The following is an 18,695-nucleotide window of genomic DNA, read 5'->3' on the forward strand; positions in this document are numbered from 1 at the left end:
TGGCGGCGTAATCGAAAGCACGCTTCCGACGCAGCGCGAACGTTTTATGTTCTTCCCGCAACGTTACTGGACTTGTACTTGTTTTCTTGTGACTGCCCAGCGTAAACGTTACGGTAACATCACGTTGTCACCGCTACATTACAGAGATGACAAACATTTGCATTCCTCCATCACCAAACTGGTACAGTCCCCATGTGTCAGATGGCACCGGCAACGGACTCTTCTGTTTCGCTGCTAAAAACTCTGTGGTCATCGTAGATGCGTCACAAGGGACACCCTCTTACAAAGACAATTTCTGTGTATCTCAGGGAAGAGTCATTTCTGTGTCGTTCTGTCGCAGCGAAATACTTAACGGAGAGACCCCGAACCTATTGACAGTTTCAGACGACAAATCCTTGCGTGTTTGGAATGTATCAACGAAAACTATTGTGCGAGAAACTGTCTGCCACACTGCTGTTGTGGACGCAGATTGGAGGGGAAATCTGTCCACATCTGTCATTTTCAGCGGCGAGAAAGGTAGCTTGCTCGTGTGGGACTTCGCGCACAACGTTGTCTCGCCAGTGCAGACGTGTTCTCCCCAGTCACTCCTTATTTTGAGGTCACACCCACAAAACCCAGACATTGCAGCTCTGGGGTATAAGGGTGGCCTTATAGTCGTGCAAGGCCTGAAAAAGGGCAACAATGCCATCTATAAGTTGAAAGGGCACACGGAAGATGTCTTGTCAATGTCCTGGTCTCTTCCTTCAGGCAGCTCAGAACTGCAGCTAGCTTCGACAGCTTTGGACCGTACGCTACGAATATGGGACGTGGAAATAGAGAAAGCGAGACACACGCTCAAAATCCCGGCTTCCTCAAAGAACCGTAAGGTCGACGTCAGCCAAAAAGGTCGGCAGTGGGTTGTGGCGACGTGGGTGCCGTCATCTCCAGGTGTGGTCGCGTGCTCTACGATGGCAGGGGACGTCTGTCTGTGTGACACACACTCGCCGCGTTCAGGGTGGGACTTCCTGGAGGTGGAAAGTGACTCTGCAGGTCACTTCAGATGTGTCTTCAGCCTTACTATCGTTGGAGCGCAACAAAAGACCTACGTCGTTTCAACGTCGCTTGATCGGAACATAGTCTTCTGGGACGTGGCAGCAAAGAAGTCTGCGTACTGCATTCCTTCTTTTGGGGGTTTCCCATATTCCTTGAGCTTTTCTCCGATTGCCTGCGCGTCACTCGCAATAGGAGGTGGGGACAGCACAATAAAACTGTGGAGAACGGACTGTGTCACAAACCCGTATAGCAGCGCGTCATTCTGGCAAGGCATTCGTGGGCGAGTTATGACAGTGGCATGGCATCCAAAGAAAGAGGACGTCATCGCATTTGGCACGGACGACGGCAAAGTGGGAACAGTTAACGTAAACACGAAGCAAGCCGTTGTGTCAGTGTCACACCACAAGCAAGTCACGTACGTCGTTTGCTGGGCCGAACTGCCCGACCTTGACTCGGACGACAAAGCAGAGAAGGCATTCCTTCTCTCTTGTGGTGATGGGAAAGTGAAAGTGCACCACTTGCCAAAGTTGGAGAAGGAAGCGTTAGACTTAAGCACATCCGTACTGAAGGAGACTTCGACAAAATTGAAGTGGACCGCCGTGAATTTTGACAGGGACCTTTGCCTTCTCACACTCGGGAGTATGGACGGCTCTGTTCATATTTACAGCTCGAAAACTCTGAGAAAAATTGCCATACTCGAAGCGCAAAGGAAAGCCGTGGAAAACGTGCTGTGGCACCCAACTCACACGGCCTCGTCGCTTCAAGAAAGCTCGCTAAAATTCTTCCTGGCCTGCTCGTCGTGCGAAGGTCCGATCCATCTCTACGACTTGAGAGGTCTTGCCGGGAAAAAGGACGAAGTCCTGCACGTCACCCAATCCACGACGCAGTTGATCGGCCACAGCTCAAAAGTGGTCTCGCTTTCTTGGAGTCCATTCCGTGAGGGATGCCTGGCCTCCGCATCCTACGACGGCACAGTGCAGGTCTGGGACGCCGTGCAGAACAGGCCAGTTGCAAACTTCCGAGGCCATTCTGGGCGAGCGATTTCTTGCTGTTGGAGTCCAGTTGATCCAGATGTCGTGTATTCTGGTGGCGAAGACTGCACTGTGAGACGCTGGCTAGTCTCACAGCAGAAAGATACACTTGCCCCTTCTAAAACGGAGAAGCAAAAGCTGAAAGCCGAGGCTGCTCCGAAACCCATCGTCCTAGCATCCGACACCCTGTGCGATAGTGAAACGGATGGTGCAGAGAAGGCACTCGACAGCAAGAGTTCATCAAGTGAAGGACGAGATTCTTTGGTGCAGTTACCAGGGAAATCGTCGAGTGCTAAATCAGGTCCACCCAGTGGAAGCAAGAAGAAAAAGCCAATGAAATCCTTCTTTCCTGCATTCTCTGCACAGGAGAACAAGCCAAAGGAATTTGCAGCCGAAGATTGTATGTCGTTAGCTGACAAGCTAGCAGATAAAAGCTGTGCTCGTGGACACTTTACAGAACCGAATAGTCACCTGAACATGTTCCTTGACACTGAAGGCGTGTTAGCTACAGTTTGCACTGAAATTAGCCAGCACAAGAAGGATCTCAATTTCGATCAAGCATTTCAAATGATGATTTGGAAGGGCGACGTAGCCGAAGCATTGCACGAAGCCGCTGCTGCCAGAAAATTGAACGACACCCTCGTTTCGCTCGCTCCGTCAGTCTCTCGGACACTCTGGCTGGAGATGTGTGAGAAGTATGCGGAACAGCTCTTGAGCGATGGCGAGCACCACCGTGCTGCCCTCTACCTCCTGACATGCCACAAAATACCGGAAGCTATACAACTTTTGTGCAGCAATGGTCATGTGCGAGAGGCTTTGGTCATTGCCAAGGCACACCTTGTAGAAGGAGATCCCGAAACAGCAGACATATATGTTGCATGGGCAGAAAAAGCAAAACGAGTTGGCAACTACGAGCAAGCAGCAAGGTGCTACCTAGCAGCAGACGACGCTCGAAATGCGGTAAAAGTCTTACAGAACAGGAGAGACGCAAGAACTAAGCGGGCAGCAGCATACATTGCCAAGAAGTTTGGGCTACAGGCGGAAGCGAACGCAGTGTTTGCAGATGCAATTGAAGCTGCACTGGAGCAGAAGGATTGGGACACGGCACAGAAGTTAGTGGAAGAACAGGAAAAGCCAAAAGTGTTCCTATGTTTAGTTGGGATGCATCGATGTCTTACGGAAGCACTTGCATGCATAAAAGCTGCAAGTAAGTTTTCCACAGAAGGAAGCGGCGAAGACAGACAAGCCAATGAGGCAATCCTCCGGGGCGGGCATGCGGATGTGTCCGCCAAGTTTTTGCAGAACGTCCGCGAAACGTGGAACAGCTGCAACGTCCCATTCTTTAAAGCCTCAGAGCAGTCGGCAGATTTGAGACACCTCCTCAAAGTGTCTTGCAATTCAGTGACGGAACAAGAAGCCCTTTTCCGCAGCTCCGTCTGCTTGACTCTAGCCGTTCTCGAAAGTGAAACGTATGACCTGAATGTTGCCAAAGCTGTTTCGTGCAGTCTGTTATTCAGTACAGACTTCTTCAACCAGCTTTGCTCGCTTCTTTATTGCACAAAAGTTTCGGGCGAAGATACGGCTTTCTCTGGTGACGTGGCAGTTATCTTGGACTGCCTTAAGGAGAATGAAGTATCAGTTGATTTTCAGTGCCCTGCGTCTACGGTCAGTTTGCTTGATGAGTTCTTGAAGCTGAAAGGACGAAATGCAGCGCAGGTTAATATTGGCAGGGACATTTTAGGTCTCCTATTTTCTGTAGCTGTAATAGAAGTCCTTGAAAAGATTCCTTTGGGTTCGTCTTCAGTTTCTGACATTCTGAAGAGGTTAGAACCTCTCATTTTAAGTCCTTCGCTCGCGTGCCTGGAGCACCTAATGAAGAAGCTCCGAAGAAAACAGGAGCTCCTAATGCACAGGAGAGTCGAGTTAATGAGAATGTCTCTTCAGTCTAGTGGGGACGTTGCCCATGATGTGGAAGATCGTTTGGCAGAAGATGTGGATACTTTGTCACTGCAGAGAGACTGTGAAATTTTGAAAAACGAGCTGCAGGAAGCTACTCTGGACTGTAATTTTCCAGATGTGTCGGCTCTGATTGACACGATTTTAGTCATGCTGAAGTGCTGTGACGATAAAGAGATTGTTAGGTTCAAGAATACTTTGACCAGTTGGAAGGAACTAATTTTAAGCGAAAACCCAGGCAGCGGTGATGCTTAATCGTTGTTCATCATCTTGTTGTTTATTTGTTTTTGTTTGCATTGTGTACCTGTAAGGTTTAAATTAAACTGTTACAAATGTTTTGTTTGTGGTTGCCAGCTGTGTCTTGTTGATGCGCATATCTGACTTCAGTGCACTCATACTGCACACGCTCATGATAATCTGTGACCCTCTCAAATGAGACAGGTTCGAAAGTTTTCAGTTGCTGTTTCTGTGGGGTAAACACGCACACTTTTGTGGCCGATTCACACTAGCTGGATTGACGCGTATCACGCCTATCCGTATATGAGACTGCGCGCTGCTTCACAGTCGCGCGTGTGCTCAGCATTTCAAAACTATGCAAAAGAAGCGCTTTCGCTTGCCCTCCGACGGAGCTGGTTTCGGTTTCGATATGCGGCACTTCCTGTCCTCTAGCGGTGCTAACGGCAAGCTTCGCCGATCCCACAATCCGTCTCATGTCAGTCGCCATTGGTTCCGTGCGGAGAGCGATGCGTATGCTTCAGTCGCACACCCGGAAGGCTTCGTAGCGCAATATCTGTTTAGTCTCGCAAGTTCTTTTACCTAGGTCTCGTTAGGAGCTTCGCTGAGTCAAACAGTTATGCCCGCTGAACGAACGAAACGCCAAGTCACAACGCAAACGGACTTTTTGCTCACTTGTAAATCATAACGCTTAACCTGGCTAAGCCTAAACAGTGTGCTTTGCCGTGGGAACCATCGATATTACGGTTTGCTTTGCTTTTTTTGTGTGCAGTGTTCGATGCTCGCATCCTAGCGAAGATGTCGTCGGGAGGGATGGTGCATCCTGCCCTCACGAGGATGTGTTTCAGTGCTGATAGTAGTGAAACAAAGCGAAACGGTGTGGTGCAATGATGACGGTTTGCCCGGCTTGGATTTACCCATGCATCGTGAAACCCGTATGATATTCGTAGTGTGAGACGTCGTGGGGAAGCTTGCGCGTTCCTTGAAAGGATTACAAACATCGAGTTACGTGTCAGTGCAAAAATGTCTAAAAAGTCGACAGGAACGATGGATCCACGGTCTCCCGAGGAGAGGATACGGGAGCTGGAACAAATGTTCCTGGGCGGCCCGGTGTTGGTCAACGGCAAGTCCTTTACCATCGAGGGACTTCTTGACGTGCTAATTGTGCTTTTTGATGAGTGTTGCAATTCGTCGCTACGCACGGAGAAGACCATGACCAACTTCATTGAATATGGTGAGCACGAAAGTTTGTTGATGCTGCACGCTCATTCAGGTTTTTGCTCTAGGTGTTACATAGGCCGATCCATAGTATGTGTACGCAAGGTGTTGCTACAAAGCGTACTTTTCCAGCCGCAATGTTGCGTCTGGAGCGTTACGACCACAACCTCTTTTCCTTTGTTTTATTTTGGAAATTAAATGTACAAACTTCTCGTATACAGTATATGTTACATACTTAAAATTAGGGTGCCGTTAATGAGTGCAATGTGTGCATGCATGGCAGAGATTGAGATTAATGCGTTACATCTCAGTAATAAGTTACGCTAATGCATTAGATTTTGTGTATGAGTAACGTGTACTGTAATGCCATTGCATTACGGCTGGGAAATGCCAATTATATTACCCATTACTTGGATGGAAAATTTAGACATTGTTTGAAGCCTGCAGATACGAATTGTTATTGGTAAAGGCAAAGGAAACTCCAAAAACTATCACTGGTAATGTGAAACCAAGTAAAAGTGTAATAACACATCTTTACAGCACGCGCTTCAAGCCCCACACAGGGATGTGTGGACTTCTGGAAAAATGTAATGGCAAAGTAATGTCATTACTTCACAAAACTATAACGAGTAATAGCGTTGCATTACGAAATAAAAATACTTTCTGTGTGAGTAATAATAATCTGAATAACAATCGGTGCATGTAACCGCTATCTATGAGTAATTCTGTGAGAATTTTCTGTGTGTTGTCAGTGGTATCGTCCCTTTGTAATTCCTGCAGCTTCGATGCATGACATGCTAACCAATTTCATTGGCCATGCCTAGAGGCAGAAACGGGATGAAGAACTGTGACAGGGACCACATTATACGTCAATTATAATGCCAATTCGTGAAGACCTGTTATTACTTCTTTTTTATATATATTTTCTCTTGCGTCACTTCAAGAGAACTCGCAGAAGCTGTCCAATACTATCGACATTTTTTAAGCAGACGACACGCTGACATCTGCTGTCAGTAGAAACCAGATGTCACGCGCGCTGTGGAAACACAGCGGAAATGCACAGTGGGACTTTTATATCCACAATAGTGAAAAGATTACCCTAGCGGCTCGTATGACGTTTTGGCGCTCTGAGTAATCCTCGCGATAAGCCAGACAGATCATTCTGGTCACGGAGACGGACCAAACACGTTTGGCCACGATTGGGCAACATCGCGGAGCTTTGCGGTCTCTGGGTTACTGAGTCGAGCTTTTCTTCTTCCATCCGTTCAGATATTGTGAAAGTAAATAAGTACTCATATTATTTCCTCGGTTGCAGTAAATCGCTATCATGCGTCTGCGAAGTGAGCGATCCTTTTCGTGGACGTGGAAGAGGAGACTGCTGCTTGTGTGTTTTGCCTCGTAGCTTTGGCAAAGTGACAAGCGCTGTCAGACTTCATGGAGGCCGAGTTTAATTAAGCGCGTTTGAATTTGCGTTCAGGGATGATGACGGTGCCGACGATTGCGAAAGTAAAAGGAGGAGGGCTTAATCAGATTGGGTGTCTCAGATTTTCAACACTGGCATCGCGTCTCGCTTGGGATGAAATGTAAACCCTGTTTACGTTTCGAAAGAGCACTTTCTTGAACGATAGCACTTGGTTGCGTTAAACAGATACCGAAATGAGTTATTAATGGGTTGGTGTTACGTGCTTGGTTGTAAAGTGCGAGCGTATGTAACGAAAGTTTGAAACAAGGAAGATGTTTTACGCGACTTGAAAGACATACCCGAACCGAGTGCATCTACAGTTATATGGGATATAGCGTGCGAAACTTCGTGTGAGGCAATGCTTCGGAACGATTCGAATATTTGTGGTTCGAAACAGAAATTTCTTCGATATATATATATATATATATATATATATATATATATATATGTGTGTGTGTGTGTGTGTATTCGATTGGGAACTCGAATCGAATAGACGATCATTCGTTTCGTTACTCTAAAGATGCAAATATTCGCGTGGCGGTGTCACTTATTTATTATATACTCGCAATCCTTTTTTTCCCCTTTATTTATTATTATCATTATTATTTTTTGTAATTGCATTCATAGAAAATTAAGCTGTGCCGTTGCTCGAAAATTACGTAGTCTGGTTTCCTACAATCAACCCGTCTCGATGTGTATGCTTTTTGATATATTTTCTGTCCGCGATTTCTTAAAGATAACAGATATATTTGTATTGATATCATCGGAGCAGATGAATGATTAAGCTAACGTCCAGCGAAGCTTCCTTCTCTCGTAAGAATGTGTCCCTGAAAGTCTGAAACTTTGCTAATCGCATTGTGTGGACTGAGCCATTACTAATCGCCATGTGGCTGCACCTCATCGGAGAAGATGGCGATTTCGCTTCTTTTAATTACTGATGAGGCCTTGGGAGGGACGGATATCCCTCCCATTAGTGCCGGACATGCTAATGCCTCTCGAGGTTCTCGATGAGCTAGCTAGGAACACAGCTGCTTGCAACAAGCGAATCTGTTTGCGAAGTCCATGCATAAGCGATGCTGACCCCGGATGTTTTGGAGCCGCGCAACTCGGCACAGTTGTTGCTCGGGAGAATGATGGGAAGTGTAAGCCGGCGTAGCTAACTCTACAGGGAAGATCACTTCGCCTCTTCTTTTTGTGTCTTTTTTTTTTTTTTTTGTCTTGTTCATTCTGGCAGTCGTCACCTTTTTTCTTAGCGATGGGATGTGATGCAAGCTGTGCGCTGAGGTTGCGTGAATGCATATGGTTGTGAAACATTTTGTCTCTTCGAAGACATTAATAAATGAAGCACGAACAGAAAAAAATACGAATACACGTCTATGTGCGTGGCGCAAACACACACAATGCTGTAACACCCAACAACTTTATGTTCGCCCAGTTTTCGCGAATTGAAAACTTCGCAGAAAATGGCGCGCAAGCAAGAATTGGCGCTTCTTGTGCTGCGATGGCAAACTTTATCTTCGGAATTCGTTGTACCGCGTTAGATTAGATTAGTTTAGAAGGAAAAGAAAAATGTTGTACCAGCTGCTGGCAAGCATTTGATCTCCTTTCTAGAACGAACTTTTTTTTTATTACCTCTGGCTTATCACGGACTAAGTCAACTCAGCCACGAATTTATGATGTTCGGAATTCGGGGGGAAAAAAGGGTGGGGGCGCTGTGAAATTATAGGGATTTACAGTTGATTGAATGAAGTAGCTAAGCTGGATTCGTGTTTGAAGTGCAATTTCAAAATACTTCACGTTGAGAAATTGTTTTTCGGGTCTTATTCTTTGCTCCTGTACTCCATCCAAAGTTGTGATCCACGCAGTTCTCTGCGGTCAGATGTGCATACAAAAGAATGCAGATACACTGGACGAAACGCTTGAAACGCGAAATAACCCAGGACCCAAATTGTACAGCTGTGGCCCCCACTGACAATCCTGTAAAGTCTTGCATGCAGACAGAAAGAGCACGTGTTTCGTAACACTACGCATGCGCACAAAATGCTGATTAAAACAAAAAAACACTGTTAGAAGGCCCTACAGGACTGTTTAATGAAGAGTTTCAGTCGTACATCTCGTAGCTACTGTGTTACACAACGAGAACCCGCTCCACGACGTGCTCTCACGCAGACAAGCCCCGTTGAAACGCCGGGTCTGTGGCATACCATGTAACAGGGAACTTCCAATGCTCCGGGGACGGATAACGGTGATTTATAACAGCCGCTCTCTCTGGCCCACACCGCAGCAGACGAGAGCGGGGTTCCCAATGAGGTTAGGGACTTCCGCACCTGCTCGGGACTCACCCCTAAATAGGAACCTTTTCCTCCAGCGAAGCACCCCCAATATCCTTTCACCGTATTTATTTTTTTATGGCCTCACGCTGGATGTGAGTCACTGTTTGCGATGCCACTAATTTGGACCCCCCGATTCTCCCGTGACATGATCGGATTGGCCGGATGTGGTCACGTGTGCAGACGGACGGGCTTGTGTGCCTTCTGCTAGTGATTCCCTTCATATTGTGATCGTGTGTGAGGGTGGCGATAGCTTCCGCTTCGTTTGACTCAGTTGTAGGGTGCATTGTTGAGTCTTTCGAGGTGTCACGTAATATGTTCTATAAGCTAAAGCGATAGGAACCAGTGTACCGTTTTCGTTAGTTTGCATATCTTCATTCAGGTTTGTTGACCCGAGACGAAATTGCGTTTTTTGAAAGGAATGCAAATAATTTTATATTGCGCTGGTGCGGATATTTTTGAAAGCTTCCCACGTTCACGAAGCCGGTCAGAATTTATACCGAAAACTGCCAAAGGTAGAAAATTACGATATCTACAACCCGACATTAATTTTCATCAAAACACGTTCTAACAATTTTAGAATCTGCGAAGCGAGCAAGAAACAGATATTTTGAAGGTTGAGAACAAGATTTCCACTGAGCAGTACCGCAAGCAGTACTACTCCGCCACCTTTAGGCTGTTATCGAAGACATGGTCCAGCAAGGCAGACCGCGATGTATTTTTCGGTGAACTATGTGAACTATGAAATATGTCGTCGATGCGTCTTAACTAGCAGTAAGCGCTGATGTCTCAGGGGGAAAGAAGCTCCATAACGACCACAATGGTCACAATCATAAACGCAGGCAACTATAAACGTTACGTGGTGTCGCGGCTTGCCCAGAAGTCCCTGGCCACAGTGGGGGCGGGGCGAGCTGAAGTTCGAAAGATTGGTGCACCAAGAACCTTCCGTATACAAATATAAATAAATAAAAATGAAATAAAAACCACATGAAACGTAGTAAAGGGACACTGCTACACGCAGTGCGGAATTACATGAAATATGCTGCTACGAAAAAGAGCATCTTACTGCATCCAGTTAATTATGCAATGGCCAGTCTTCCGCTGTATCAAATTCACGTGATGTTTATCAGATATGGTTCCCACTGGTCCTTGAGACCATTGAATACCCTGGACTTTGAAAATGCCATTTTCAAGGTTTGGAAAACCTGGAATTGTTTTTATACAGTCCTTGAAAACCCTTGATTTTGCATCTTTTTCTTGTTCTCATTGAGCCGCTTGTGCAAATTACGCACTCTTTGTCGCAATAGGAATCAGCAGCAAGAAACGAATGGTACTCTCCATTCTATTAATAAATTTTTATTTCTGTACCGTGATCTTTAAAATTCAGTAGTTGTCAGTCGCATCTCTCAACCGGTATTGTGTAGTCCCCCATGTGTTCTCTCATGTGATACATGTAGCTTATAAATATTTCTGCAAAATATTGAAGCCCTGGTCATAAACTGTGCCTTACATCCCAGACGAAATGACTTCTGAACCTCAAAAGGTCCTTGAAGAACCCTCGAATTTTTGTTCCAAAATTAAGTGGGAATCATGAATGTATCAAATATGTCTTATGAGAAAGTAACAATACACCCTGTCCGATCTCTATGCATGAAAGGAGGGGAGGTGGGTGAGGGGGCGCTCGCCCCACTTGCCCCCACCTTCGACACCCCTCATCGTTTGTTACATTTTTCTGTGTCGAGGCCTTGTCAAAAATAAAAAAATAAAAGAGAGAGGGAGAAAGAAAACTGTAGTGGATGGCGCTTTGTGGATCTATTCTCGCTGCTTGAGAAATGAAAGGGGGGCGTGGAATGAGGAACCCACGCCGTCGGCGGCGTTTCTTGCGTGAGTCGACGTACTTTGAGGGCGACGTTCAGCCTCCTGATTTCTGGCGACAGGATGAGTTCGTTCCCTTCATTCCATCAGAGGACCGCGACAGGAAGATGTTCGCCAGCCAAAACTCACAACAGAAGAGGATTGTCCTTTCTAAACATACAGCCCTTCCCTCCGTTGTAATAGCTATGGGGTCCGGAAATTTAGGCACTCGAAAAACGATGGAAACAGGCAGGCAATTAGACCCTCAAAAACAGCAAAAAGGCGGTAAAATACAAAAATAGCCACATTAATCGGGTTCACGCTTTGGCTTTGTTGGTGCTTCGGAATGCTCATTCCAGGAAAAAATGCTACGGTACAGTCAGGGATTTCCCCCCCCCCCCCAGGGGGGTGTACACCCTCCCTGCATGTTTGCAACACCCCCCTGAAATTTCTCAGGTGACCCCCACCAGCTGGCCACCAACACGTTCTGGTAGTGAGTCCGGCGTAGCGAATTACATTCTGTACTGTCGAACTTGGGCTGTAGGACCACAGACATGTAGATGATCGTACCATGCATTTGTCCAAAATCATTTGAAAGTGACTGTTCAATGCATATGTTGCGCGCATATACGAGCAAAAATGCGTGCGGGCACGCAAACTCAATGTGGACCATCAAGAACCATTTACGCCCAACACAATCAAGCGAGGTATTCTGCTTTTTTCGTCTAAGGTTTTCACCATTGGTTGCTAGGTATTAATTGAACTTCGTGAGACAAGCCCCCCCCCCCCCCCCCCTTGAAAGCTCGGCACCCCCCCCCCCCCCCGCAGCAGTGAATTTCTGGGGAAATCACTGGGTACAGTACAAGCTTTGTCTTCTCAAGTTGATTTGCTTTTAGGCTGCGATATTGCTGTACAATTGAGAGAATAGGTAACTCTGTTACCGCTTGGAAAAGTAGAAAATCCCCAGGAGGGCAGACATCGATATTATGATACGTACACAACAACAATTGTATTCTGACGATGAAGTGGGGAGGTTTTCCACTCCAGGAGTGGAACGCTACCCAATAGCTAGGGGGTCTAATATGATTGTTGACGATGACGAGAGATGACGGTGATGATCGGAGTGGCGATGGCAATCCTGATTGTGATGGTGGGAATGTCCGAGGGCGCTGTCGGGGTCACAATGAGTCCTTTAGGCCGGTCGCCTAAAAAAAAAATGAAGAGAAATCTCCATGACGTATAAGGCCGCCCTGGAGTGGGTCGCGGTGCCCCAAGGGCCGAGGTTGCACGACAAGTTGAAGGGGCGGCTGTCGAGGGTGGCATGCTGTGATTGCAGTGTACGCGTCACGTTGATATAAGTCCTACAGCGGATGAGTATGTGCTCTACGTTAGCAAGTACACCACACTCGTTGCACATAGGGCTAGCCTCACAGCCTAGCTGGTATAGCGATATAGAACGGAGTGAAGGCCACGTTCAGACGTAGCATGTGGATGAGCGACTTCTTGGGACGAGGAAGCTTTGCAGGCAGCCGGTATGACAGCGTTAGGTCTACACTTCGCAAAGTGGACCTTGTTGGAATGTCGCGTTGCCACTGTAGGGTAGACCAGGATTCAGACAAACGCCTGAGGAGTGATCTTCTGTGAAAAGTACACAGACAGTTCTGTTACCACTTATTTTCGGTCCTTGTCATTTACATGCAATCGCGACAGAGAGCATTTAAATACTTTTTTTTCTATAATGTTCACCGTCCACCTACTATTGTGTGTGCAATATGACGCAATCCGAGTTAAGGTGAACTATTAGTTCACCATAGGTGAACGAAGGAAGCGTCCTTTGTGTATAGGCTGTCGCCGTTGCGTCCTCCCAACACCGCTTCCGCTCGGAGCACAGGAAGTGAGCGATTCCGCCCTTCCTTCCTAGGAAACCCCCCCACGGGGTTTTCGCTGCATACACAAGTCTAACTTTTGATTTTGACACTCAGTTCGTTCAACGTTTGAGTACATTGACGTCCTATCGATCGGGTTTCAAGAAACGATAGTTCTATACAGTGGAAAACGTCCGGACAAGGGAACGGAAGAGCGTAGTTAACACAACAATCCCTGTTACGTCATGTTATGGGCGTGTCGCTCAGTGCGAAATCGGAAAAATATGGACACAGCAACGCGTGATGAAGCAGTATCGCAATACGGTTGTAAAATTGGGCAAGTTGATAAACGTTCAACATAGTTAAAAACGTTAAAAGGACAGAGTTGTAGTTTTCATTAAACTTTTCAGTTGTCAGTGAGCGCTCGTCCTGTCTGTATACTTCTCTGTCCTTGTCTTTTAGCGCTTTTAAGTATGTTGAAGTATATTTTGTACGTTGCCAGCATTGCCGAACTTCAATGCGGGGTATTACATAACGGGTGTACCTCGAAATAAAGTGATCGAAATCCCCGTTGCAACATAAACAACAGTAAGTAAATGTTATCTGACTATAAAATGCACAGTCGCGCGCGGGAAACTGCCAGTAGCGAACTTCGACTATCCTGGACAGAAAAAGTGCTAACATCAAACTTGAACTAACCTAATAATACACTAACCAAAGCGCTGTTCCGTCGTGTCCGCCCTGCCAAGCCTAACGGCCGCTAAAATGTGTCTTTCCTTCGCTAAAACGACTTCGACAGACATCAAAGACCCGTGCATTTGGTGGTTAAATAATGTTGTATTGTTTTTATAGAGGGCATATCATCTTACGAAGCACTCGAGCATTCCCTTTGATCCTCCTTGTTTCAAGAACGTGAATGTCGAGACCGGGGACATCGCAACCGGGAATATCGAGTTCCTGCCTTACATAATGGGGGAGGTAGGGAGGGTACATAGCAAAGAAAAGGCTGAAGTTCCTTTTTCGCACAGGAACACACATGTACACTTAGACATATACGGTTTCGAGTAAACGGACACGATACATGATCTCTTCAGCTGATCACAACTGGGTTTCGCGGGTTTCACATTTCCGACGAAAGGAGTCTTTTAATCAGTTTCGTCAACTATATCTCGGGAATGAGCATTCCAATCCGAAACTACCGATCAACGAACACGGTTAGCGAATAAGTTGTATGTATTTCTCCCTGTGGATCGTTATCTTTGTATACATAGGATATGGCAAGCTGACTAACCAAGAGTAAGCAAATTGTGCGCACAGCGCGCATGTTTGCATATGGTCGCGCTGGACTGTGAGAATGAGTCAAGAATTGCAAGTATGCAAGTAACGATCGTGGTGGGTTTCTATACTGCGCGCCAGGTCCGTATCTATATGCCCTTCTCCTTATTTGTCCTCCGTTTTCCTATTCTTGAGCCAATCGGCCCCCACAACCCTCCACTATTACGAGGTGCTTGCCGTACGCACTACTCAACAGCATGCGGGGATATAAGCTTTCCAACTACCTTCTACAGCTTTGTTTGCATATCTTGCAGTAGTGAAACACGGATGAAAGACGTGTCTTCCGCTCTCGTACGTGTGTTTAGGAAGTCTCGGATGATTTCATTTTCTAAACTGCAACCAACTGCCGTACCCCAGCAGGACTTGCTCCTTCCGCAGTTTTCCAAGCAGACTGGGAAGCGATCAAAGTTTGAGTGTTGGCACCAGCTGCGCAGTCTGGAAGATGTTCCTGGGTTTTTCTTACAAAATGCACGGAAATGTCCGTTCCCTGCGAAGGCGGCTGATTATGCGCTGTCCTTCCGACCAGCGCGCCGTTATATTGGCAGGAAGCAGACGATGGCGTTTCACAGCCACCGAAGCGGACGACAAGGCAGGTGTCATCTGCTCCGCTTTGTCGTTATAAGTATGTCGTCGCATAAGTATTACGTACAGCCGCTGCGTGATATGGAACATCGATTTTTTTTTTCGGTGCCTGCAAGTATCACGTGTATATTTATTCAGTTATTCTTGCTAGTTTTATGATATTTTTTATTTTCCCTCGTTAAACTTGACCACCACGTTGTTCATTTTCCTTCCATTTTCATTTTCGCAGTTTTGGATTTGACAGATTTGTCAGCATTGCCGGTGGCAGGGCGGTATGACGTGTGATTCTCGTAAAAAAATATAAAAAAAATAAATCAAAATAGCGCGATGTCGGCGTCTTTCAGTTTCCTGTATCGTATCGTTTCCCGAAGGTGTCCCCGATAACGGTTCCGAAAGCGGCCAATCGCCTGATTGATTTCAGGTATAGCTGACATCACATTCCTGAGCTTGGATTTGAGCTGCTTTGCGTGTTTCCGATCTACCAAAACTCGCTTCTGTCATTGTTTCTTAACTGTTACGGTTGTTTGTTTCGCCGGCTGTAGTAGTTACGACGGTTATTGTTTGCGGAAGCGAAAGAAAGAAAAAGCCAACAAGGGAAACCGAGCAGGTTGTGGAAGCAGAGCGGAACAGCTGCTCTAGTACGCGTGCATGCAGTCAGGCCATTGCCGCTCCGTGTGAAAGTCTGTATTCACTGGTGACTTTCACGGCGCGACTTTCCATTTGTGATGGCTCGCTGTAAATGGCTCGAGAAATGTACGCGTTTGCTCCCGTCTTTTGTCACTGCATGCGAGAAGATCGCTTGACCATTGCTTGCAGTCATCACGGAATGCCGTTACATATTAATATCACACCCTAAGGAGAAGAAAAAAAGCGTAAAATGTTATTTTGGGTACTAAACGCATTGTCATAAAAAGTAGTCCCTTTAGGGCGGAAATGCGCGGGACTAAATGGATGTCACAGAGGGGGGACTGCATTTCACGCTCTGTTCTGTGTTCTGCAACAGTCCCAGGTACATAATTCATGTGCATGAATGAGAATACTTGGAATTGAACCGTCAACCGTGATATGTCGAATGATATAAAGTTTTACGAAATGCATATTCGGGAACAATTTCGCAACAACGAACCTGTAACTATTTTTTCCTCTGTGTGGGTTGAAATTTGCTACGTTAACTAAGTTATATATATAGCCTTTGATGAAACAGGCTAAAACTTCACTGACTGCTCAGCATGAAAACGAAGCCGTACACGTTCAATACTATAAGAATACTGTCACGCTTCACGGGTCCTTTTTCTCTTCTTCCGTTGTCGTCACAACATTTTTTTTCAACACGTTTTTCTTTATGTGTCAATTGTAAACTCATTGTAGCATATACATATTCACACACATTCAAATGTTTCAACAGCCTTATTCCCTTATTCCATCAAATTCACGAAGAGCACATACTTACATAGACCATTGCACTCAGGAGACCATTTGCGAAGTTCAATGACCATTTGCATTCCTGAGGAGTAAATTTCGTGGTTATGGCACTAAAGTGGGGAGTAATTGCACTCTAGGGGACTAGAAGCTGCAATTACTCCCTATTTGAATCTCTCTTTTCTTTCGTTTTTCTTTTTTTTAAGAGTACAGGGAAACATACAGGGTGGCACGTTTTTAAAGTTTCCCCGCGTGACATGCTCGACAAATACTCGATGGAGATGGAACATCGCGTTGCCTGGAACATGGTAAGCTCCGAAGGAGATTCAATTCCGGTAAGTTTCAAAGTGATCGAGCATCGTAAAGTTTTTCGTACGGAATCCGTACGTAAAAACTATAATTTGCGATGGGATGATCAGTCTGTTTGAAATTGACCAATACTGAATCTTATCCAGAGCTTTATATGTAAACAGCACAGTGGACGAAGTAATTGCAGACCATGGCATGCCGGCATGGACAGACTTTTATAGAATGCCACCCATGTGCACACATGATACGAGATCCGCTTATTTAAAATCTAGTCTATTTTTTTATATGTGTGTGTTTGGATAGGACAGGATGGTCTGTGTAAGAGCTACATACGTCCGGCAACACACACACGCAAAAAAACGAGCTTTTTTTGTTGCGGTCATTGTCTATACAATAGCCTTTTTTTCTTGCACTGCGGTTTATTTTTTATAAAGTAAGTGATATAGCATCGAAGGCTTTTGGTATAGTATTGTCTTTTGGTGTCGTCCATGTGTTGTCCTAATCCGCGTTATCTGATCGACGTTAGCCAGCAAATATCGTTATATTTAGACGCAGCCTTTTCTTTAACCTTCGTGTGACTACTGATATGATTGTATAGCTCATCGAGGCAACATTAGAATTACAGTCTACATTTTTCTTTCCTAATTCCAACTCGACATAACGGTATAAGTCGATTCCGCGCCTCATAATTGAAAAATAACCCTTTGTTTGTAAATTGTTTCTTTCTCCTTTTTTTCTTGAACGTGCTTCTTTGTTCGCTTAAAAAAATATTGCAGGTTTACTGGAAGAAAATTGTGGGACCGAAAGACGGAAAGAAGATGAAAATTATAGCTCAATTTTGAGAGAGAGGGAGATGAAACGAAACCCATTTCTTTCAACATGGAACAAAATAAGGTCATAGAAAAGACAAAACCAAGTAAAGAAGTAGCTCTTGCTCGTAATTTGAAAATCGGCGGTATTTTTTCTGAAGTTTCGCGGAAGTCGATAAGGCACACCGGCATGCATGAAGTGCGGCTTGCAAGTTGTACGTTTAGATTGTTTTTTTTTTTTTGTCCGTCTTTCATTTTTCGTTCTTTGAAACGAGGTAACTGAGAACACTATCGATATTTCCCCCTTTTTTTTATACGTAGGGGAATGCGAAGGAAGATAGCGACGGCGAGCCGGCCGCATTGCGGTTAATAAAGTAACGTCAAACCTAAAGCAAATATCGGTCCAGAAAGAATGAACTGAGAGAATTCTGGGCAACGTCCGCATCGCGGGATATGTTTTACGCTCTCAGTTCTTCTGTTGGTGAGAAGCTAAATAAGGAAAGAAACCACAAATATTTAAGCTCGGTTCAGTCCCGTGAATTATTAAAAGGACTAAAGTACGGAGAACGAAGCATCTGAGAAGTTCGACAAGTAACATCATCACAATATTTAGACATTAGACACAATTATATGTCCCTTATGCGTATCATGCCCTCACAGTCCCGTTTATTATTATTATTATTTTTCAGCTCGGGCTTCTGAATGAAGTACCTATACTTATTTCGCAGTTTAATAAGTGGCTCATTAAAATTTTTAGACCTTCAATCTTCTTCCTTGTGTCCTCTTCAGTTGACGACGAAGAATTCTTTATGCCGGACGGACTCTTCTCCGTTAGTGTTATGGGACTGTTCTTTCCTCTGCCTCTCTCTTTGCATCATGGTGAGGCAGAGGACTGTGACTTTAAACGCGGCGAAATAACGCTGTCTCATTTCCGTTTTTCCTTGTTCTGGCTAGTTCTTCCTGTTCTCCTTGTGTTTATCATTGCGCTCTTTACTGTATTCGTGTATCGTGTGTGTGGTCGAAAGCAGGTGCATAGCTGGATTGTCTCTCCGCTCTTTTCAATTTTGGTGTCGTGCTAGACTCATATGGCGAAATACTGGACAGTATTACATGTTCCACGAAGAAATCTATTGAGGACTAACCGGCTCCATACTTGCGAAACGACAATCTCCGTGCCATTTTTTGTTTTCCAATTCGATCCAACCAGAGTTGTACACGTTACTCGAAAAAAGTAATTGATTACAATTACTGTTACTACT

General features: G+C 45.4%; 2 protein-coding genes across 3 annotated transcripts in view; both read left to right on the forward strand.

Annotated features, from left to right (window-relative positions):
• Positions 1 to 2: 2 nt before the first annotated feature.
• Positions 3 to 4,357, forward strand: LOC135396871 (gem-associated protein 5-like). The gene has a single exon (XM_064628076.1). The coding sequence runs from the start codon at positions 147 to 149 to the stop codon at positions 4,272 to 4,274; it is 4,128 nt and encodes a 1,375-aa protein (XP_064484146.1). The 5' UTR covers positions 3 to 146; the 3' UTR covers positions 4,275 to 4,357.
• A 380-nt stretch (positions 4,358 to 4,737) lies between these two features.
• The window catches only part of LOC135396872 (serine/threonine-protein kinase MRCK alpha-like), a 79,606-nt gene continuing 65,648 nt past the window's right edge, over positions 4,738 to 18,695 (forward strand). For both annotated transcript variants that reach the window (XM_064628077.1, XM_064628078.1), the window contains exon 1: positions 4,738 to 5,487. In XM_064628077.1, the coding sequence (XP_064484147.1) occupies positions 5,277 to 5,487 (211 nt within the window). In that variant the 5' untranslated portion in view covers positions 4,738 to 5,276. The remainder of the gene's footprint in view (positions 5,488 to 18,695) is intronic.

Source organism: Ornithodoros turicata, chromosome 6, assembly GCF_037126465.1.
Source record: "Ornithodoros turicata isolate Travis chromosome 6, ASM3712646v1, whole genome shotgun sequence".
Lineage (NCBI taxonomy): Eukaryota > Metazoa > Arthropoda > Arachnida > Ixodida > Argasidae > Ornithodoros > Ornithodoros turicata.

Excerpts from the sequence above, each read along its gene's own strand:
- LOC135396871 (XM_064628076.1), top strand. The coding sequence starts at position 147 with ATGACAAACATTTGCATTCCTCCATCACCAAACTGGTACAGTCCCCAT.